General features: G+C 39.5%; 1 protein-coding gene across 2 annotated transcripts in view; it reads left to right on the top strand.

Moving 5' to 3' along the window:
* The window catches only part of LOC121511412 (vinculin-like), a 57,900-nt gene that overhangs the window by 22,041 nt on the left and 12,320 nt on the right, over positions 1-23,539 (top strand). Inside the window, exons 3-15 of one of the 2 annotated variants that reach the window (XM_041790080.1) lie at positions 965-1,115; positions 1,701-1,809; positions 2,826-2,948; positions 6,317-6,477; positions 6,768-6,770; positions 11,464-11,554; positions 12,163-12,310; positions 12,854-13,007; positions 14,594-14,769; positions 15,744-15,934; positions 20,398-20,597; positions 23,134-23,262; positions 23,361-23,510. In XM_041790080.1, coding sequence (XP_041646014.1) covers positions 965-1,115; positions 1,701-1,809; positions 2,826-2,948; positions 6,317-6,477; positions 6,768-6,770; positions 11,464-11,554; positions 12,163-12,310; positions 12,854-13,007; positions 14,594-14,769; positions 15,744-15,934; positions 20,398-20,597; positions 23,134-23,262; positions 23,361-23,510 — 1,786 coding nt within the window. The remainder of the gene's footprint in view (positions 1-964; positions 1,116-1,700; positions 1,810-2,825; positions 2,949-6,316; positions 6,478-6,767; positions 6,771-11,463; positions 11,555-12,162; positions 12,311-12,853; positions 13,008-14,593; positions 14,770-15,743; positions 15,935-20,397; positions 20,598-23,133; positions 23,263-23,360; positions 23,511-23,539) is intronic. The other variant, XM_041790081.1, reaches the window with a different exon arrangement.

Genomic DNA, 23,539 nt, shown 5'->3' on the forward strand with positions numbered 1-23,539 from the left:
TGATTTTATACACCTGTGGAAACAGATCTGATTAAAACACTTGAATAAAGTAATCAACAGGTGTGGCCAAATACTTTTGTCCATATAGTGTATATTTGGGTATCTACCTCTTTATTCATTAATGAAGACCGCTGATTAACGAAGCTCAGGGTTAGTTCATGCAGGACACAGAAGTCATACGCCCAGCAGTGATCGGCTGACAGTCAACTGATCCTAATTATCGCCTCCCAGCTCCAATGGCCAATCACAGCATTTTCCCCTCAACACAGCAGTATATTTATATATGACATACTTCTCGCTAATCCCTGCTTGCATTAATGCAGATGCACCACACTTCTGCTGCTGCTGCTGGCAAAGCTTAACCTCCTCCACCTCAGCCTCCTCCTTTTTGGCATGAAGCTTGTTGCACCCTCATATTGAGATTCATGCTACTATGGATTATCGCTTTGAACTCATTTTATTGTTTTCGATACTCATCGTCATTAATGTGTCTATCCTTATGGGGGTCTCTAGCTATGCACTCCCTGGAAAGTCAAAGAATGCTGTTTGACTATCCCAGAGAGCATCTTTTGAGCAGGGCCTTCTCCGCAAAGTAAAACTGTATGTCCAGTTTGCAATAAAATGGTAAAATGTATAATGAGTGCTTCTGACTAAATTACCAGTTAAGTGTCATTTTTAATGCCAGTATTATGTAAACCCTACCTACAAATGTATTGAACAGATTCAGGAAAGACATAAGACCATAGATCATAATAATAAAACCTTAAAATCATGTGAACAACACATCTCCTTGTGTGTGACTTGTTGTAGAAGGGGAGCCGCTTCTTAATGATCTCTGGTAGCTGTGAGATCTGATCTATATGTTTACAAGGTGATAAATTCTTGTTTTTGGTGAATGCATGTGTTGTGTTTGATCTCAGCTGCTCCTCTAAAGCCGCCTGTGTGCCGTCTGTTTTTTTTCCAGGGTGGAGAACTCGAGCTCTAAGCTGGTGCAGGCGTCTCAGATGCTGAAGGCGGATCCATACTCTGTTCCTGCTCGAGATTACCTGATAGATGGATCCAGAGGGATCCTGTCAGGGACTTCTGACCTGCTTCTTACCTTCGATGAGGCCGAGGTGTGCGCGTGCTCGCCTCTCCTTTTTATCACGAGTGTCCTGAGAATCCCTCTTACTTCAGAGCAGCGGTATCTTTCAGGGAAATAAAGCTTTATTTAGCTGAGCAGAGGAAGGAGAAACTCAGCTCAGAGCGAGGCTGTAATGGAGTCTCAGATCTAATCACTGAGATCAAATGACTTTCCTCTGTCATAACTCAGGCCGTGTTTGTGTGTGAGGCTGCATCTGAGGGTTAGTGGTATGTACAAGGCTGAATGGTGTGTGCTGAATGTTTGATGGCAGCTCTGTAAGTGGAGTCACACTGGACACGTGATAGAGCTCTCCACGTCTCATCAGTAACTTCATTTTTTAAAAAGAGCAACTCCTCACAGTCACAAGACCCACATCACAAGACTGCACACACTAACACGCACAAAGATGCCCAAACAAACAACAGGCCTTCTTTAATGCTGTCTGAATAAGGCTCATACTCAGGGGATTCTGATGTCACTTTGAATGAAAAGAAGTTTGTCTCTAGTCATCATACCGGCCTTTATTTTCATGGCTGAATAATGATCTAATGTCTGTTATGTTTGTGTTGTATACCAGGTGAGGAAGATCATTCGGGTATGTAAAGGTATCCTTGAGTATCTGACAGTAGCTGAGGTGGTGGAGACTATGGAGGACCTCATCACCTACACCAAGAACCTGGGACCAGGTCAGCGGGGTGCCCTGTTTGTAAAAATTATACTGCTTTAAAAATTCTGAAGGGTAAAATCATGAAGCAAGTTCAACAAACTCAGGCCTTGTATGGGAGCTTTCCTAGATGAATGTGAAATAAATTCATATGATGGATATATAAATGAGATAACAGGCACCATGTAGCTGGGTATGAACTTTCTCTGTCTTCCTTTAGGTATCCTATCTGAATAAAGGCAAAAACATACAAAAAAGGGGACATAGCATACCCTTTTTTACACTGGGGTGCCTTAATTCACATTTTGTGAGTTTATAGATACTACTGATACCCAAATATCTGCAAAAAAATTCAAAACAGTTCATTTCTTCTGGTGGGTTGCCTTCTATCTATCAATGAATTAGTTTTACCATTTAATAAAATGTTGATGCAGCTTGTATTTTTCCAGTATGACAACAACAAAGAGTACAACTCTTACACTATTACAATGATCAACATGATAACAACTGTAAAATCAGTGACTAAATTAGGCCTGATCGCCTAAAACATTTAAAGTTAATACTTTGATTAATACATAAAGACTAATCATTTTTGTGGTCAACACACTTACCAGGGTCATAGAAACAAATATAGGGATGTAATTTTCTTAGGATGCTGTGTCCTGTTTCTGCAGTTGCACGGCTTCATTCAGGAGCATTACAAACTAAATGTCATGATTTTATGGGGAACCATTTATTGGAGAAGTAAAAGGTCAATTGTTTTGTCATTGCCCTCTCACACTTAATGGACTCAATTCCCCTTGGGGATTAATAAATTACTCTATCTAGCTGTCTGACGCTGTCAGTGTAAAGAAAAGTAAAAGCAGTGGAGATGGGAGTGTTCAGACTACTCAGTGTGAAAGAAAAGGATAAACTCCTGATATTGTGTTTGTAACATTAAATCTAAAGTCAAAACCAGATTTTCTGCTTTTTGTTTTAATTGTGTGGTTTCTAACATCATATTTTCTTTCTGTATGTGTTTCTTTTCTTTTCTTTCAGGTATGACCAAAATGTCAAAGATGATCGAGGAGCGACAGCAGGAGCTCACTCATCAGGAGCACCGACAGATGCTGGTCAGCTCCATGAACACCATCAAAGAGCTGCTGCCTGTCCTCATATCAGGTCTGCATGGCTGTCTGAGAGTCTGTCTGACTGTCTAAGAGTGTCTTTCACTGTCTGAGAGTCTGTCTGACTGTCTGAGAGTCTGTCTGACTGTCTGAGAGTCTGTCTGACTGTCTAAGAGTGTCTTTCACTGTCTGAGAGTCTGTCTGACTGTCTGAGAGTCTGTCTGACTGTCCAAGAGTGTCTCTCACTGTCTGGGGGTCTGACTGTCTGAGTCCGTCTGACTGTCTAAGAGTGTCTCTCACTGTCTGAGAGTCTGTCTGACTTTCTGACAGTCTCTGTCACTGTCTGAGAGTCTGACTGTCTGAGTCTGTCTGACTGTCTGAGAGTCTGTCTGACTGTCTGAGAGTCTGTCTGACTGTCTGAGAGTCTGTCTGAGAGTCTGTCTGACTGTCTGAGAGTTTGTCTGACTTTCTGTGACTCTGTCTGACTTTCTGTGTCTGTCTGACTGTGTGGGAACAACCTCTGAGCAGGTCACTGTGAGGACCTGCCACTCTGTTGTTATGGAAACAGTCATAATTACAGTCATTAGTTTCAGGCTGTCAGACTGACTCTATCCACCACCCACTAACTGCTCTGTCTTACTGTACGGTGCAGCAGCAAAGAAAAAAATCTGTCTCAGCATTTTCATGCCAAACATCCATAAACACACATATAGCTTGGTCATTTTGGAACAATGTTTGCACAAAAAGTTTGTCTTTCAACATGATATACTTTTCTGAAATAAAGCTAAACTAATCAATGTTTTTATTGATCACATGTATGCCCATAAAAGCTGTAAAAGCCACTACTTCAAAAAATGCCAATTATTTTGCAGCTGAGATACTGCACAGTTAAAGTAATGAAAAATGAATGCTACCAAGTCTTGATTCAGTGTTGCACAGGTGGAAAAAATGAAAGGGAATAACAAATTAAAGAGCGTCTCTTTGATATTTCTCCCTTAATCAGGATTTTTCTGATGATTGAGCCTCATTTACAAAATCAGGTCTCCCTTGCAAAATCACGATGTTCATTTTGATAAATTATGGTCCTAGGAGGTAATAGAGGATAATGCAGGGTCTGCCTTAAAACACGGGTCATCAACTATATTTAAACTACACTGAAATAAATATGTTGGTGTAATTAACATGTTATGGTTTGAATATTTTAGATTTTGGGTTCTTGTTTCCCCTCCACTGATTCTTGGCTATAATAATGCAAAACAAGCACAGCAAAAGCAGCTTATTCTGAGAATGGTAGCTCATGCTCCTGGTTTAACATACACTAATAATGGCTGACATGTGCATTCCTAAACTGGAGAAAATGTAAAGTAATTCCTGATGAAAATGTTTCAGTTTTAATAACTTTTTGTTACTTTTACAGCTGTAAGGATTTAAAGAATAAGAAAGTGCATTGTTAGGTATGACAACACTTTGGAAAAGTCAACATTTTAACCCCTTGTAGGGTTAATTCTTAACACCCACAGGTTTTTTTTTTTTACACATAAAAGTGTGCTTTGTGTTATTTTCTTTCACCATGGGTGTAAATTAGAGTATTTGCAGATTTTATAATTGATGGGTTGCACCTTTCATACATAAAGATTGCTACTTTTTTAACTGCTACAGCAAAGACAAGTGTCTTATGGTGCAAAAGTGTCTAATAAAAATAATACAGTGATTACTGTATAACAGTCATCATCTAAACACATCTAAAACACTCTGCCCAAGGGCATGCTGGGAAAACTCCACTCTGATTTGAAATGGCAGTGGGTAGAGTTAAGATCAGTTGACTTTCTGCAGAGTTGGATTAACACTGTCAAATAACTCCAACACTGCAAGATATTTAACTCAGAATGGAGTTAAAATTAAAGAGTTCAAATCAACTCTGAAATGTTTCACACTGAGATTTCAACACTACAGTTTTTGCTGCGTAGTTTCTCCTCCTCACGTTTCCTGAATTCGATAATCTTCTAGCGGCATGATTAATTTGGCTTAATCGTATCCCAGCATAGGTGGTAGGAACTGATCTCGCTGTCAATGCCTAAAAGCTGAAGGAAAGACCAATCCAGTAATATGTTACTTAGACTAAATTGCTTATTTAATTTAGTTCATTTAAAGTCAGTCCCCTAGAACATATGTCAAACCAAAATCTAGCCCATGTACAAATGTAGGTGATGACCCCTGCTCTTTGGTGTCCTCTTAATAGTCAAAAATAGATGAAATGTCTCTTTCAATGTCTTCCAAATGAGCAAAATTCAACCAAGTGCCCCTTTTAGTGCCCTCTAAAAAGACAAAATTTGAAAAACGGCCCTCTTTGGTTCCCTGTTAGTGGACAAAATTTGATGAAGTGCCCTCTATGGTCCCCTGTAAGTGAGCAAAATTTCCAAGGAGAAGTTGCACATGTCTAATCTCACAGAAATGCAATAACATACCAAAGTTCTTCTCTATTATGTGTACATTATTACAACTGAGCTACAGCCTTTTGTATGCTGGTACCCGCCATATTCAGCAGGATCCCTTTCTATTAATTTGCCGCTGCCCCTTAAACACCCTCAGTCCACCACTGCGATGGCCTAAATGCCGAACTGATTACGTCTACTAAAATAAAGTCTTAGATGTAAGTGATAAACTACAGACAACCTTCATCTGCCTCTTCTGTTTGCTGCAGCTCTTTAGAGCATTGCACCGTCTTCCATCTCTTTTTTTATTTTTGAATTTCCAGTGTGTGTTTTCTCTCACTGCTGTTATCTGCATTGTTTCTGGCTGCAACAGGAATCTGTTTTTCAATTAATGTCAAGTCAAGCTTTACATGAAACAAATAAGCATCCAGTGATGGATGATTCTGAGCCAGACACTCCTCAGGAGCTTGTGAACATTGAAATCAACATAAAATGACAATAAAAAGGCTTGCAGCAAAACACAACTTTCAGAGGAATGCTAAAGTAACTGAGTAAAACCAACTGCATGTGTGTTTGCTGTATGAGCTTAAAGGCACCAGAAAAGCAAATCTGCATTACCCTACTTATGTCTTTCTTCATTTATATTCTAGTAAACCTTATAGAAAGCCTCTAAAAAAGATCATTTTTAATGATTTTAAACCTGCTCGTTCAATTTTGTGTTGATTTTCTTAAAAATTGGGACACTCAACTCAAAAATGATGGGAGAAATTCTGCCAAGTGATGCAAATGAGTTTTAATGAGGGATTGAATGTATTATTTCTGCTCCAAGTGGTCAGTAAGAATCTAGTTTAACTGCAAAGCCATTGACGTATTTTCAAAACTTGATTGGACACAGATTATATTGGTTTAACCAGAGCATCTGTTTTGAAACTACACAATGGGGGAGTCGATGTTACTATTGCATTCATTACCTCAATGTTTCTGTCTTTAGCTATAAAGATTTTTGTGGCTACAAAGAGCAGTCGAGGTGCCGGTGTCGAGGAGGCAGAGAGGAACAGAAGGTTTACTTTTGAAAAGATGAGCGCTGAAATCAACGAAATCATCCGAGTGTTACAGCTCACCACGTGGGACGAAGACGCCTGGGCCAATAAGGTACGGCCTGCTGCACATTTTAACTCCTTAAATTATTTTACATCCCAAATCCCCCCAAAAACAACCAGAAAATCTTCACATATTTGAATCAGATGATCACTTTCTGCATTGTATCTGCCTGTTTACACAGACACTACACAGACACAAACTCTTTTCACATCTATCTTTTAAAAAAAAATCACTTTTCTTTCTGTTTCCACCTTTCTTTTTGCTCACTACTTTAACTCCTGGTTTTTCTTTTTCCTTTTTTCTTTCTTTACCTTTCTCTTCCATTCTTTTCCTCCCTGTAGAAGGTAAGCCTGTTTCTCTCCCCCTCTGCAGTTCCCAGCATGCACCTGTGTATGTGTGGTTGACAAAGAGAAGGAATTAACGTCCTTGTGTTTACATACGTTTCTGTCATGCTGGTTGTTAACAGCGTCAGTGTGTGCTGTGTTTATAGATCCACTGACTGTTACTCGCTGTGATGATGTTCAGTGCAGATGCGTCATCATTCAACTGTTCGATGTTCATCTGTTTGTCTGTAGATGTCCATTTGAGGCAAATGGCTGGAAACAGATGGAGGTTTGGTAGATGTTTTTAAAGGGATAGTTCTGATTTTTAAAGGAGTTTTATGAGGTACTACTTAATAGTGCATACCTGCAGTAAATGGCAGTCAGCATGGCCTCTGTTACCTACATGTGAGCTAAGCTAAGTACGTCACTTAAAAGAGTCCCGACGACAAAGTAGAAACTTTTTAAAGTTAAAATAGTGTCTGTATTTTATAGAAATTCACCCCATTATCTTTCCATCCAACAATCTTATTATCATGATTTTCTCAGCCCCTCAACATCCCAATCCCTATTTATTCATGTCATCTGATCATTTTTGGAGTCAGAAACAGTTGAAACTTCACTTTTCTAAAGATTTTAGCAGCATGACGAAGAATTTCACTCTGCTTTGTTGAGTGATACTGGCTTTGGCATCATCTGGCTGCACTGAAGGGTAACACTATCTTGTGTTTGAATTAGAAAAGGTATAAAGGTAAGGATATTAGATCATATTTTACTATACAAAACCTTTAGGTATCAAAAATAGCTACTCAGTAGTTTGACTAGATTTTATGTGAATTACTTTCTAATTTTACTTAAGTAGAATAATAGACCAGTAATTTTTCTTCTACCCAAGTAAGTTTAAACCAAAGTAACTCTACTTTGTCTTCAGTTCAGTAGTCTAGTACTCTTTCCTCCTCTGTCTCCATACATAAAAACTCCAGGTTGTGAAAACTTTGATAACACCACATTGCAGGCTATTAGCACCACAAACAAGTCAACTATATACTAGTCATGGTGAGTCCCCCTGACAGGGGCTAGCACCCAGGCTGCCAATAAGGGGGGATAAAAGGGAGAGCTGTCTGGGGCCCAGCCAAGTGGGGGGCCCAGTGAGGTTGGGGATATCATGGTCCTATGTAAAGTAATGCCATGATAACTTTATCTTATTTTTAACCTAAATAATAACCACTCTTAAGAAACCAACAAAAAACATTTATTTATGCAGGAATACAATACAGCCTTTAAAAAACTGAGACAATTTAATTGATATTAATTTTTAAAAATGGGGTTAAAAGAGGCAAAGAGTGGCAAAATTGGATAATTGCGGCAATAGGTGGCAAAAAGAAGCAAAAAAAAAATGGTCAAAATTGGTAAAACAAAAATTAAAGTGGAAAAATGAAGTGACACAAATGGATGCATGTGGAAAAACATTGTTAAAAAATATGATAAGCAGAAAAAATTATGATAAAAGTAGAAGAAAATGGGCAAAAATCTGCAAAAAATTGGTTAAAATTGGCAAAAAGAATTGGAAAAGGGGTAAAAGTTGCAACAAAAGAAGAAAGGCTGCAAAAAATTGATTATAAGGGGCAAAAATAGGGACAAGTACAAAGATTAGGTAAAAGTGACAAAAAGAACTGGCAAAAAAATTAGAAAAAAATGGGTGACAAGGAGCAAAAATGAGTTAAAAGTGGAAAAGAGATGTAACAGTTGGGTTGAAATTGGCAGAAAAAGGCAAAAGAATTGGATAAATGGGTAAAAAGTTACAAAATCTGCAAAAGAGTGTGAAAACAACAAAAATTGATAGAAAGTAGCAAAAATAGAGACAAGTGGCAGAAACATTTTAATGCATGGCAAAAAGAAGTGAGAAAAATTAGGGACGAGGAGCAAAATGGGTTAAAAATGGCAAACAGAAGTGGCAAAATTGGATGCAAGTGTAAAAACATTTTTTAAAAGGGTGAAAGGCAGAAAATTATTTAAAAGTAAAAGAAAATGGGGAAAAAGACACAACAATTGGGTGAAAATGGCAAAAAGAATTGGAAAATGGGTAAAAGTTGCAAACAAAAAAGGGGGGGAAGCTAAAAATGTATTACAAGGGGCAAAAATTGGGACAAGTGACAAAGATTAGATAAAAGTGGCAAAAATAACTCGCAACAAAAACTGGAAAATTGGGTGATGAGGAGCAAAAATGAGTTAAAAGTAAAATTTCACCGGCTGTGATGTAAGCACCGGCTGCTTTTTTACATCACGACTCTGCAGCACCTGAAAGTACTGCCCTTCATCACTGATTTGTCCTGTCACTTTCTAACCAGGCCCAAACAGTTCAGATGGGAGCTTTGCTATACAGTAGGATAAGTTTTGCCTGTCACATTCATTACAAGCCAATAAGAGCAGCAAAACTTATGCCGTAGACATCATATGCTGCTCTGAGGAGGGAACTACATAGTGTGAGCTTGGCAGGCAGGCTTATTGTTTGCTGTCAGAAGAGACACTCAGTAAATCAAATTCATGCCAAAGCTGGTCAGGAGAAGAGCAAAAACACCAAGAGAATCTTTCAGTGTGGTTATTTGCTCTTCTTTTATCAAATGAATGTTCATGTTAGCTGCATCCATGATAATCTCCTAACCGGTCACCAGTGTTTACAAGCTTCAGCTAAACTATGCCAATAGGTACTGCCTTTTTCTCAGCAAATGATATCCATTCTCTGACAGAGAACAAGTGTTTCAGCTTGAAGTTTTGCAATATAGCTCTGCCTGATATCAGACACAGAATCTGACCAATCCATTGGCCTTGCTCGGTCACATAAGGACAAAATAAATAAAACATATTCCCAAAACTATCAACTATCAGACATAAATCCTCTGTTCTTTGTTTCATAAGTGTATGTTGTTGCGTCCTTATGTCCTTTCCATCATAGTTTTTATGTTCTTGTATTTGTTGTCTCATGCATTAATGACTGACCCTATAAGCTGAACTGATATCAGTCAGTGCATGCATCGACAGGTGTCTGATGGCATGGTGAAGGCATGATGGGACTTTTTAAAGTGGCTAAAGCACTGTGTAGAACAGCACAGAGCTTTGCTTTCATACTCGGCTTCTCAAAGCAAGAGCTGACGGCCTAAAGGTTAGTTTGAATCTGTGTATAGAGGCTATAGGCTAAGAAGTAGGTGGCCCAGGTTCAAGTCTGACCTGTGGCTTCTTTGCCTTGTGTCATTGCCCACTCTCCCTGCTGGATTCCTATACTGTCCTATCTGAGCGGAAAAGACGCACAAAAACAAATGAAGGATCATGCTACTTGCTATCTATTGTTCATAATGCATTCACTATTGAGAAGTAACTCACTTTTAAAAAATCTGAACTATCTCTTTATTAAGTCATCTTCTCAACAATAACTGCTGCAGATTTGAAGCCATGAAGGCTCATGGTAATCTTCCTTCTCATGCTGCTGATGCTTACAGGCGGATAGAGATGCCATTAGCACTGTCAGACTTTTTACACTGTTAGAAATGTTTTTGGCACATCGGTTGGAGAATGTGCCATGAGATAGCTTCCTGGTAAAGTTATGATGTGTTTCACTTGTCTAACCTGTAACCCTGCATGTTTCTCTGCGCACAGCTGCCTCAGACAACGGCCTGTCTGTTTGTGAGTGTTTGTGTTTGCTGTACTGCAAACCTCATGTGTGAGCCGTGATAAGCACTTACTGTCAGTGTGTGGGAGAGTCGCTGGCACATGATGACTGTCCTCTGGGGTCATGAATTATAGAAATAAGCTGCTTGGTGTCCAGACATATCCATAATAGATGGTGGTATTGAACGGTTTCACTTAAGAGGTTCGGTCTCCAGTCAGCTGGAAAAAAAAGATGCTTTTCTCTGTTAGAGAGCCATGAAAGAGCTTTAGAAGTGAAGCAGTTATTCTCCTTAAAATGCTTCATATTGACCCTTCATCTTTGGTTATTAATATTTTAACAACATACCAGCTTTTAAGGCTGCACAGACTTTCTAAAATATTTCTACTTCACAACGCAGGCTTTTAACGCAGCAGTCGCCAGGTTCAACCAGTATTTGACTGTGTTAATGCTGAAATAACATAATGACATGATATTTATTATTGCTGGAAATTTTCTCTAAATGATAGAAAAGTGATGATTCTGTAGCTAAAACCTGGTTCAAGCTGAACACGGGAGCTGTTATTATTTAAATCAATACTTTCTACAGTATCCTGCGCTCTTGATGTTGCAAATTTATATCAGACTGCCTCTGAAAGTAGTCCTCAACAAAACAGCCATCTATCGATTCCCCTTTATGGGATGTTTTTCTGAAAATTACAGCACCCCTCTGTTTAGGGAGATTACATTTTACACACAAGAACAAAAATACAGTGTGTGATTCTTCTATTTCTTAAGATTTACATATTCTAATAAAAGAGCTAGATAGGAAAATCACAGTGTTTTGGAGGGATTATGTTCTCCATATTTTCTTTGGTTTCTCTCACAGTAAACACTTATGAAATATAGTCACTCTCTTCCTGACACATCATGTTAAAGTCCAGTATAATCCTTTAGATCAGTGATGAACTGGTTGATAAAAAACCAACAAAGGTCAGTAAGGTCAGATGTAAAGCTGTGTTCTTGTTCCTGTTTTGACAAAGCCTTACACAAAGCTGTGTGTTCTCTTTTCTTCAGGATATGGAGGCTTTGAAGAGATCTCTGGCTTTGATAGAGTCAAAGATGGGGCAGGCTAAAAGCTGGCTCAAAGACCCTCATGGACAGCCAGGTAACTGGATTTTTCTGCTGAAACAACAAACTAGCTTTTAAAGATAATGTCCCATAGGATTAGGAGTGGACTCACAGTATGTCACCGTGCAGTAGGATGTGATGTGATGCAGTGAGATACAAGACAACATGATATGAGACAATACAATATGATTGGAGATGAGACGATAAATGTCCCTATGAACAAGGAAAATGGTTTGGAGTGACACATTTATAATGGAAGTATCTATTTGAGCGATCAATCAGTGTTGACTCTCTGTGAGGAAGGTGTTTAACTATTTTAATCACACCTCTGTTCTTTGACTCTGATGAAGATGTAGTTCATGTCCAAACATTAGTCCTTTGCCCCTCATAAAGTTGCATAAAGTGACTTGTTTGCTCCAGTTTCTTCTCAAGATTTTCCTGGCAAAAGGACTCCAATGAATCATCTCTATAGGTTCCTGGTCCTTTATTAGATAGAGCACCTGTTTTGTTGAAATATCACTATCTGGCTCAAGTTCTTGGACAAATGCATTGCATGAGTGAGGATGATAGTTTATTAGCATATTGATGGTTTATCCAACCCCTTTCTTCCCACTATCTCATGCTCTGGTACGTTGTCGTCCTCAGGAGACCCTGGTGAGGTGGCCCTGCGTGTGATTCTGGATGAAGCTGGTAAAGTGGGAGAACTGTGTGCTGGGAAGGAGAGGAAAGACATTCTGGCAACAGCTAAGGCTCTGGGACAGATGACGGACCAGGTCGCAGACCTACGACTCAGGTAGCGTGTTCATTTGAGCATGGACTTTTCATGAATATAGTCACTCTGACATCAGCCACTGGTTTGTGAATTTCCTTTTGAAGCCTTGAGTTTTCCTGTTCTTTAGAGATCATAAACATATTCAGACAAGAGGCTGAATAAACACTGTGAAGTTTCTGTTCTGGCTGACTGGCTCCTGTGACAACAATGTGTTATACACTACTATAAAAGTCATTTTTATTCTAAATGGGGCCATATTTTTACAAAATAAATATGACACTGGAGTAAAGAAGGTTGTTACCTAAGAAGTACATCAATTTTGCTTTATTCAGTCGGACTTCTTTATGCAACCAGTAGAGTCGTCCCCTGCTTAAATACAGCTTAAAGGCATTAACTACACCGACTCTACACAATAAAACAATAAGTGACATCCACTTCATATGAACAGCCAGTCTTTTAAGATCACGAAAGTTAAGCTGTTTTCTTTACTGGTCAGTGTTTAATCAATGTTTATGTATTTTGTCATTCTGCTTCAGCTTTGTGTGTATTTATCTTTCATTACAGAGGCCAGGGCCCGACCCCGGGGTGTGTTCAGCGAGCAGGCCAGTGCTCACAGGGCTTAGACTTGTTATTTGGCAAAGTGGACAGTGCTGCTCGCAGACTGGAGGCTTTAATCAATGCCAAGCAGGCCATTGCCAGGAGGCTGGATGCTGCACAGGTCAGATAAAACAACAACAACAACAACACAGTAATCCACTTTAACCCCTGAGACCTCCACTCTGCTTTATATTTACCCTCTGTCAGTCTCTTCCCCTTCATTTTACATCAACCTCTATAAACATATTCATTAATGTGCATGTACTTATATTTTTACACCTCTTCACATATGAATATTCAGCACATAATGACAGACAGGGACTGTAATAACTGATTCAAATACTTGTACTTTAATAAGGAGGTGGCCCCCCTTTTAACAGCCTCCACTCGTTCTTGGGCTTTCCACAAGATTTTGGTGTGTTTTTTGAAGGAATCTGTGCCCTTTCATTCTGTAGACCATTTATGAGGTCAGGCACTGATGTAGGAGGAGACGGCCTGACTCACAATCTCTGTTCCAGTTCATCCCAAAGGTGCTGGATGGGGTTGAGGTCAGGGCTCTGTGCAGGCCAGTCAAGTTCTTCCACACCAGACTTATAAAACCATGTCTTTATAGTCCTTGCTTTGTGCACTGGGACACAGTCATGTTGGAAAAGGAAAGAGGCCTTCCTCAAACTGTTGCCAAAAAAGTTTGAAGCATAGCATTGTCCAAAATGTCTTTGTATGCTGAAGCATTAAGATTGCCCTTTACTGGATATAAGGGGCCTAGCCCAAACCCTGAAAACAGCCTCGTACTATCATCGCTCCTGCACCAAACTTCACAGTTGGTACAGTGCAGTCAGACCTTTTCTCTGTACCCGCCAAACCCAGACTCACCCATCTGACTGCCAAACAGAGAAGCACAAGTCACCACTCCATAGAACATGTTTCCACTGACCCACAGTCCAGTGTCAGTGTGCTTCACATCACTCCATCCGACATTTGGCATTGGACTTTGTGACTTGTGGTTTGCATGCAGCTGCTTGGCTCTAGAAACTCATTCCATGAAGCCCATGCAGCACATTTTTTTGTGCTTACATTTATGCCAGTGGAAGTTCAGAACTCTTCAGCTATGGAATCAGCAGAGCGTTGGCAACTTTTAAACACCATGGGCCTTAGCAGTTGTTGACCCAGCTTTGTGATTTTACGCACTCTTCTGCTTCGGGACTGAGTTGCTGTTATTCTTAAATGCTTGATCCTCTGTCCTGATGTAACTCTGTTTACCAGTGAGGTTTGTGAACAACCATAAATCACTTCCAGCTCCCCTGTAATAAACCTGTCACATAGAGTACTAACAGTGTTGATGCATTTTCATAACATTACCATAGAAACCACCCCATCGCTTCTTCATGAACCACCACTGTGCTTTCACTGTGTGGTAATTGTATATTGTGGAGGCATGTAGCCACCATGTAGTTATCTTCAGTGTTAGATGTGGGATCTTTGATGTGGTTGTAGCTGCAGCAACAACCACTTCTCCATCTTTTTACCCATCAATCTGTTTAGTTATCCTCTACATTATTCAAAGTGTAAGCTGTTAAAAACAGAAGATAAATGCTTGAAAATACAGAACGCATACTATCTTTTTTAGTTTTTTGTGGTGTTTTTTGTGCACCCCTTCTTTGCACATTCATTAGAATTGAACTAAAACTATATCTCTCCATATTTCAGGCCTGGCTGGCCGATCCTAATGGCGGTCCTGAGGGGGAGGAGAACATCAGAGCGCTGCTAGCAGAGGCCAAACGCATCGCTGATCTTTGTGAAGACCCCAAAGAGAGGGACGACATCCTGCGCTCCATCAGTGAGATCGCAGGCCTCACCGCCAGACTCATGGAGCTGCGCAGACAGTACGATGTTTCACCACTCTTAAACATGCATGACTAATGATGTTTTCAATGCTCAGAATAATTCCTAGACCCTCTTTTTTAGGCTCAAACTGCAACCTCATACAACCAATAGGTGGCATATTTTACCTGCCTGGAAAATATGTTGTTGCCTGTCCACCCTGGGCATCAGTCCTCCAATAAGGTTTTAAACTGTTTCAGTATGGTGTGATGGGTGTTTGGGGTCTTTGAGGATCAAAACATGGTAGACTCTAAAGGAAAATACTACTGAATTCCTAGTACTTGTTGCTGAATTTCATGTTGATTCAGTCCGGTTTAGTTGCTTTACGGCAGTTAAGATGGTACTGCAGTTCAGTGAATCACAGGACGATGAGTCACCATGAAGAATATAAATTTCTCCTCTTCATTTCAACTGCAGTGATGGCCATAAAAGGAAAGCAGAGACAAAAATGACAAAGCTTAACAAAAGCCCTAGTGTTGTCCCAATCCAAATGAAAATTTTACATTAAAACTTAAAAAAAAAAAAAAAATGGGACTTAATTCTTAAAAAGAAAAACATTTTAGGGATTTTTTTTAACATTTACATGCTAAGGAAAGATAAAACTTAAATACTCATATTTTATTTAGATATAGAAACACATTTTGGCATTATAAGGACTGCCCAAGACAACTAAATTAATTCTGCACCTACTTCAAAAGATGTAAACATATATCCTTTACAGGAAGGAAGTTTTTATGCTGCCAGTTAATTAGAAACCATTAAATATACATATTTTCTTCATTTGACAGCATTTATTGCCCATAAAAATACTTGAACTTGTACCTCTTCATTCAGAAAACACAGATTTGGACAATAAGGAATTAAAAAGTGGTATTTTCCTTTATGATGGGGTTTGCGTTTTAACCTTAACCCCTGGGTTTTGGGTCTATATCGGCACATTTCTGTCCCTCCTTTAAATCATCTTTGTCTGTCTCAGGGGTAAAGGTGACAGTCCCGAGGCCCGTGCTTTAGCAAAGCAGATCGGCGCAGCCCTGCTGACCCTGCAGTCCAAAACCAACCGTGCTGTAGCCAACATGAGACCGGCAAAACCTGCCGTCACCCTGGAGGGTAAGATGGAGCAGGCCCTGCGCTGGGTGAACAACCCCGGAGTGGACGACAGAGGAATAGGTGAGCTGGGGAGGGAGGGTGACGGGATGATGTAGTGGTTCTGCCCAAAAATAACCTCAGTGACCTTCCATGCCCTCAGCCAGAGTATTTATGATGAAGAAAGAGAGAGAGTGAAAGTGGTTACAGCAGCACCTGGGACTCTGTGGGATTAGCCAGCAGCTTTGGGGTCCTGAAAGATGTGAGGTGTTTGTGGATTTTTGATATTCAAGAGACATTTTTAAAGTCACTGATGGTGCAGGCCTACTGCAGGGGACCAAGTATTAACCTCTCTGACAAGAGACCAGCTTTAATAAAATCCCATCTGATCTGCCTCTCTAGTTGATGTGGGCAGGCGCAGGGTCGGCTGACAAGGGCAGGCGCTTTGCAGCTCCCCAAATGGTTTCCACTGAGAGAAACAGGATGAAAATTCAAAAACACTGCAGGCTGAAAATCATGTTAAAAATCTGAAGCATTGACTACAACTGAAACAAATAAACGGGCCACAAAAAAAAACAAACTACAATGACAGTAAATGCACTGTGCTGAAAAATTCAGAAACACACAAACTCATAAAACCTGCAAAAGATTAAAAACAATCCAGTTATGTACCACATCAGATGTGCTGATATGCATTAGCTAGTATGTCAGAATGTATATGTCACATTCATTCATTTTGGGGCTTTTACAGGGCATTTATTTTAGAGATAGGACAGTGGATATAGTGAGCAATCAAAGACAGATGGAGAATCTAGAATGATATGCAGGAATAGAACCAAAAACTAGATTTGGATGAGTTGGTTTACTGGGCTAAGACTCCGACTTTTTTCTCAAAAGCCCAACATTTTTAAGCTTGGTAAAAGTATGTTTGCTGCTGAGTGTCATGGCAGATATATGCAAAAATAAACAGATGATAATGAACCCTAATGACTGATGATAATGATCCTGCTAATCACTACGTGAAAATTAATTTTGTAAGTTAAAAGAAAAAAATTAGACTTTCTTAACTTCTAAAGGCTCGTTTATGCTCTACGTTTCAAATACATACAGATACAGACGGACCTTTCTGTCAGTACTTTGCATTCATTTTGCCTTTTTTTCGTCTGGTCTCTTGAAGCTTACGAATACAGGCCAAACACAGCAATATCGAGGCCGATCGTGGTTCCCAGTTCAACCCAGAACAAAGAAAAAGCATAATATGAGGAAAAAAAAGCTGAACTTAATTAAGTTTTCTGAGGAGATATCACTGAATATTGAGTGAGTTGTTAGAAAATACAGACATATCAATGATGTTAGCTCGTCTAACAGGGACAAAGACAGACAACTACTACAGAACAACTGAGCAGAGGATGGACCGTTCTTTGTTCAGTCTTGGGACAGATAGAGCAGCGTCAACGTGGCTCTGTGAGAAACAGTGACCTCTTGTGGATTCATTTTTCAATGTCCACTCCAACATAACATGCACCCAAGAATGAGGGCAATGACGGTTGTAACCTTTAAAACACATAGATCCAATTTCGTACAAGGGTAGAGTATAAATCAGCCTTTAGAGCTTGATTATGACCCTTTTTTTGCATTCATGTTCCTTTTTAAAAGATGAATAGTTCCAATTGTAAACTTTTGTGCTAAATTTCTATTCTACTTAAGTAATGACTTAAAAAAATTAACTATTTCTAACTTTTTTTGGAGGTAGAAGTAAAAATGTATTGCTCTGCAACATGTTGTAAGATAATTTCAGGAAGACACTTTCAGAGCAGTTGGATTTTAAAAAAAGAAGACATTCTTAAGCATGGTTCCTACGCCCCAAGATCTTAAGGGGGGCGCAAGGCTTTTCTGCTTTGAGGCTGCCAAAATTAGATTTGCAAATATTGACTAAAACCATGATAAAGCAGTTATTAAGTAGTTTATACACTGTTCTTTGGAAACACTGTTCTAAAGGATGTTTCTTTCAGCTGGAACTGTATCATTTTTGTCCATTGCCAGTTTTTTTAGCATTTTAAAATCTAGATTTGTATTTAAAATTGCTTACATGAAGAGAAAATAACTGTCTGATAAGCAGATTTTTTTTGCAAAGCATGGCCCTGGACCCTCTTAAGTTTAGGCTGAGCCCTGGATATGTATCACTTCTGGCTCCACCCCCAAACCCAGGCTACCCACTTCAATCTAAATCACAATTAGATTAAGTTTTATTGCCAGGTATGGTTTAGTTTCAAAATAAGAATATAAAATACAGTTTAAACAACACAAAAGCATGCACAAATGTCCAAAATGAGAAACTGTACAGATGTGCATGTATGCTGGTGATTAGGTTGTAGTGCAGTTCTCTACAGGACTATTACATGCACAGTGTGAAGTTGTAAGCAAAAGAGATAAGTACAGTGTGCAGTCATGTAACACAGTGGATTTCACACTCTGTTTGCCCATGGCACATCTAAAATCAATCCAAAACCTCAAAACCCACCATGTGCATATCCATGCAAAATAGCCTTTTTAATATGTTTTGAAATATCTTTACTTGTTGGGTGGTTGTGGTAATAACATATGGTTGTAAAAATTCCTACAGCACACCTAAACTTGCCTCAAGTGTCACATTGTTTGAGAACCACAGATGTTATGCATAGAGTCTGTTTAAACATGCATTATTTTTGTCTGCTGGTTCTTGGGTTCAGTGAGAGTCTGTGAAGGGGGGGGGGGTGTTGTGGGGTGGGGGGGGGTGGGGGTGGGGTGTTGTGGAGTACTGTTTATGAGGCTGACAGCAGTGGGGAAGAAAGTGTTCTTTTGGTGGGAGCTTTTGGTCCTGATGGACCTCAGCCTCCTGCCAGAGGAGAGGACTTCAAGGACTACAGCCTCTGAACACGGGGCATGCAGACATAACTGCAAAGCTACCAGCAGCCTGCATATTCTGTCATCTGCAGCACATTTCTACTGTTAGATTTGTTTTTATTTACATCATTTTTGAATCTGCAGACTCTTTCTCCCAGTGGAAATCATTAGGGCTGCTGCAGAGCAGTTGGCCTTGTCAGTCACATTAGCTTTGTTTTGTTCTGTTTTTACAATTCCTGGTCAACAGTACAGTTGTGCAGAAAGATGCTGATTCTCTTGCTTGATCTACTGTTGTAAAGAGTCCAAAGCAAATGTAATGACTGGAAAAAGACAAATGATCTTAACAGCAAAAGTGTTGTGCTGCAAATTTAACAAACAATGCAAAATCAAAATGTACCAACTAAGAAAACCTGCAAAGTGAAAATGCTGCATTTACAACCATCACAATAGAAGTGCTGAACATGCATCTGCTACTGTTTTACCCTTTTACAGTATGTTCCTTCATTTGCAGTGCATTTTTTATGACATTTACTTTGGACTTTTAATGCTGGTGGATATTATGTAAAAATATAAAGTGCTAGCCTGCAATGTGCAGCATTTCTGTATCCAAAGCCTGTTTAGTTTTATGGGAGCCTTTCAGTCTGTTTCACAGTGATTGCCCTTGTCTGCCATCATAATTTTGTGCCTTGTTATAAAAGTATAACAGTGCAGAAACAGTTATGGTAAGATAATTGAATATGACATGTATCAGTGAAAGAGGAAAAGCCCATATGCAGAACTTCTGCTCTGAACTCAGCCTCTAATACTAGTAAGCTTTGTGGCAGTGTTGTAGATTTAACATATTTCAATCATACATGTCAGAGATTTTTTAAGATATTATTTGGGGAAAAGTACTTGGCAGTTGATCAAATATGGTAAAACTATCATAGCATAAGGCCTCTTCTTGTAAGACCTGATTGCAGTTGTATTTGAGCAGATCTGATAGCCTAGTCTGACCTGTCTAGAGAAATATGTGAATTTATCAGTATTTTTCTCCCTCTTATTGCACCACCTTCTTTGTCTGTGTTGCTAGTATCCCAGCATGCTTTGTGCAGCAAATCAGCAGTCTGATAGACAAAATGAGTGCAAATGAGTGTTAATTTTCTCTGCCAAAGTTTGCATGCAGTGGGATTTCTCTGTGTTGGTGGTTGGCACAGAAACGACTTTACTAAGAGACTGATGCTATTTCCTTCAATCCCCACAGGAAGGTTTCTCATGAATGAATCACAGAATGAATAATCCGGCAGACTTAATCATTCATTGTGTAGTTTTTCTGATATCTGTTGCTCTTTTCCTGTTCCGCCTTTTGATTGTTTCCTGTTTTCTCTCATGCTTCCTTATGGGAGCAGAGTGTGAGATACTACAATGGCACGAAGGTACCGGAAAACTGTTATTTTCTTTAAGATATGACTAAACCTCTTAATTACTGTCTGAAACTTTTATGTCAGCATGCATCATCAAATGCCAGCGGTCATTTTTATTACTCTTTATAAGTGCAAAAAGACTTCCTCGTAATAAACACCACATTCAGGTCTAAATAAGGTAATTGTTTAATCTGGAACTGAGCAGATGTTTAATATCCAGAGGTGATTTATAAGTGTCTCTCTCCCTGTGTCTCCTCTCAGGTCAGGCAGCGATCAGAGGGATGGTTGGAGAAGGGAAGCGGCTGGCAGGAGGCCTATTGGGTCCGTACAGACAGGATATGATTGGACGCTGCGACCGAACAGAGGGTCTGATGAACTCTTTGGCAGACATGGCCAGCAGGGGCGAAGCTGAGGCTCCTCATGCTCGAGCAACAGCTGCACAACTGCAGGACAGCCTCAAGGTAGATCAGCAGACTCTTAAATGCACATGAGTTTATGAATAAATCAAAGCTTGTGTCTAAACACCACTAGGTTGTGCAGCTACTATTCAAACACAAAGAGGTAATTCATAGTACAATGAAAGAAGTTCACCCAGGCTCCTATTTGAATTCTTTAAAGCAATGATCTATCTCGGGTCCTGCCTCTTGTAACCTGACAGATAGGTCAACAGTCTTAGCTGCCAAAGGAGAATGCAGACAGGGTGATACAGTCAGTGGAAAGACATATTCTTCATTATTATTCTCTTTTATTGAGTAAATTGTTTAACACAGATGGATGTAGGTGGTATTGTTCTGCATAGATGGTTGTATTATTATGATACTTGCTGTGATTTCCTATGAAGTAGGTTTTCTGAAATAATGAAAGCCTTTCTTGTATCCAGTAATGGTTTTGACAGTTATAAAGAGGGTTCTGCCTCTAAGATTATTTCCCAACAGGGACCATGCTGGCCCTTGTTAGGATTTGGAAGTTAATTCTTCCTTCAGTCAGACTGTTGATGGATGGAGAGAGAGCCAAAGCAGCACCTGGGACTCTTTGGGATTAGCCGGCAGCTATGGGTTCTGAAAGATGTGAGGAGTTTGTTGCTTTTTGATATTCAGGAGACATTTTTAAAGTCTCTGGTGGTGCAGGCCTACTGCAGGAGACCAGCTTGAATAAAAACCCATGTGCTTGGCCTTTTTAGTTGCTTGTAGGCAGTGGATAGTAAGGGTAATTGTTCAACTCCGAAATGGTGTCCATTTAGAAAAACAGGGCAAAAATTCAAAAACAGTGCAGGTTGAAAAATGGGCCAAAAAAATAAATCTTTTAAAAAATAAAATAAATGAATACACTGCTGCAAAAGGAAATGACTACTTTGCAGCAAATTTACTGAGTTGATTAAACAAATAATGGTCCAAAATCAAAAACCCTTAATATCGAGAAGAGACATAATCCAGTTATGTTATTCTCATTTTTGGGTCTTTTTGTGCCTTTATTTGAGAGATAAGACAGTGGTTAGAATTGAACAGTCAGGGAGGATATACAGGAAAGATGACTAGATCTGAACCCAGGCTGCTTACTGCAGAAACAACAGACACTTCCTGTATGCTAAGAAAGGGAAAAAATGAAAAAGCACTTATCTTCTACTGTCTTTATCAGGTAAAAGTAGGCAACTGCCCTGGGCTTCATTCTCTGGGGCTACATTCACACTGCAGGCCTTAATGCTCTTTTTTTTGTGAAGCTGTTCACCCTGCAGTTGAACTCCAAAAGATCAGATACCTGATTTAGAACCACATATGAAAGTGGCCTGAATGTGATTCGAAAAGATCAGATCTAATGTGACTTGTGCTGTTCACGCTGTCTGACAAAAATCAGAGTCGTGTATGAGCAAGAAAAATCAGATTTGGGTCACTTTTAACTGCAGTGTGAACGAAAACCTAACGGACCTGAAGACATAGTCTTTATAGGTGTGTAAAAACTACAAGGTTTATGTCCAGGATTTACTTAGGACCCTTGGCCCTAACATTAAGATCTAAGCCCCTTAAAAACCCCCCAAAATGTTTCATATCAAGCATAAATAATGAGGAAGCTCCCTTTAGACTTTGCTAGATCAGAAGAGATACTTTAAAATATTTTGTTCACCTGATATGATTGTTTTTAGCTAAATGGGGAAGGCCTCATCCTCAGTGGTGCAGTGCAGACTATACGAAGTATGCCCACTTATTTTTTAGTCTTATACCCACCTCTAAATAAAGAGCATACACTAGAAAAATTGTGTAAATTTGGAGTATACCCACTTCTACAGGGATCACTATGCCACTGCTCATACTGGTCTTTGTCTGAGGCCTCCAAATTACTAAAACCACCACTCTTATCTGACTACTGCCACAGAAAGTCTCCATACGTCACTTCTAACAAACAGAGAGGAACACAATATTTAAAAAAAAGAAGATTATTGTGATATTTATGTGAAAGAAATGTTGCACATACAGTGAAAATGTTCATTCATAGGTTGATATATGGAGGCGTCATGCATATGCATTTATAGTAGTCCTATTTGATGGTCAGACCAGTGATTTTTTTAGTGGGAAGAATCAGCAATCAAACATTTTTAAATTCAAATTTGCCTTTTGACCATTGCTATAAACTAAACATAAGACCAAGAAAAGTGTGAAATAAATACTGATTTAAAAAATTATGTTTTTCAAGTAGGATACGCTACTTTCTATGCTGTTAATATAGCTCTAAAGAGCTGACTTAAGCTCTATTATCATTGTTAAGATTGTCATTTGTAAGATATACAGTCTATTTCAGTTATGGTTACTACATACAGCAACACATATTTAGTCAATAAGTTTTAACCATTGGAAAATGAATGTAAAAAGTTGATGGTAAATGCATCTTTTTCAAATCGTGCTTTTCCAAAAGTAACTGAACAAGCCTGATTGTACTGAAGATCAAAGTATTGGTGCAGCGCCCCCCCTAGTGGACTGATTATGACACTCTCCCTGCTTCAAACAGGACCTGAGGCAGCACATGCAGGAGGTGATGACCCAGGAAGTATCTGATGTTTTCAGTGACACCACCACACCTGTGAAGCTGCTGGCTGTGGCTGCGACTGCCCCCCCTGATGCCCCCAACAGAGCTGAGGTAAGTGACACACAAAGAGCATGTCCTGGTTACAAATAGCTCACTATTCGGACATTGTTTCTACATTCTCAGGATTAACATTTTAATATTTGCTGTAGGTTTTTGAGGAGCGTGCAGGAAACTTCGAGGCCCACGCAGGTCGTCTTGGGGCGACTGCAGAAAAAGCTGCAGCCGTGGGAACAGCCAATAAGAGCACAGTAGAGGGTATACATGCTGCTGTGAAACATGCCAGGGAGCTCACACCACAGGTGCTACTGTTGTCTTTGCACCCTGATTT

This window comes from Cheilinus undulatus, linkage group 6 (assembly GCF_018320785.1).
Source record: "Cheilinus undulatus linkage group 6, ASM1832078v1, whole genome shotgun sequence".
Taxonomy (NCBI): domain Eukaryota; kingdom Metazoa; phylum Chordata; class Actinopteri; order Labriformes; family Labridae; genus Cheilinus; species Cheilinus undulatus.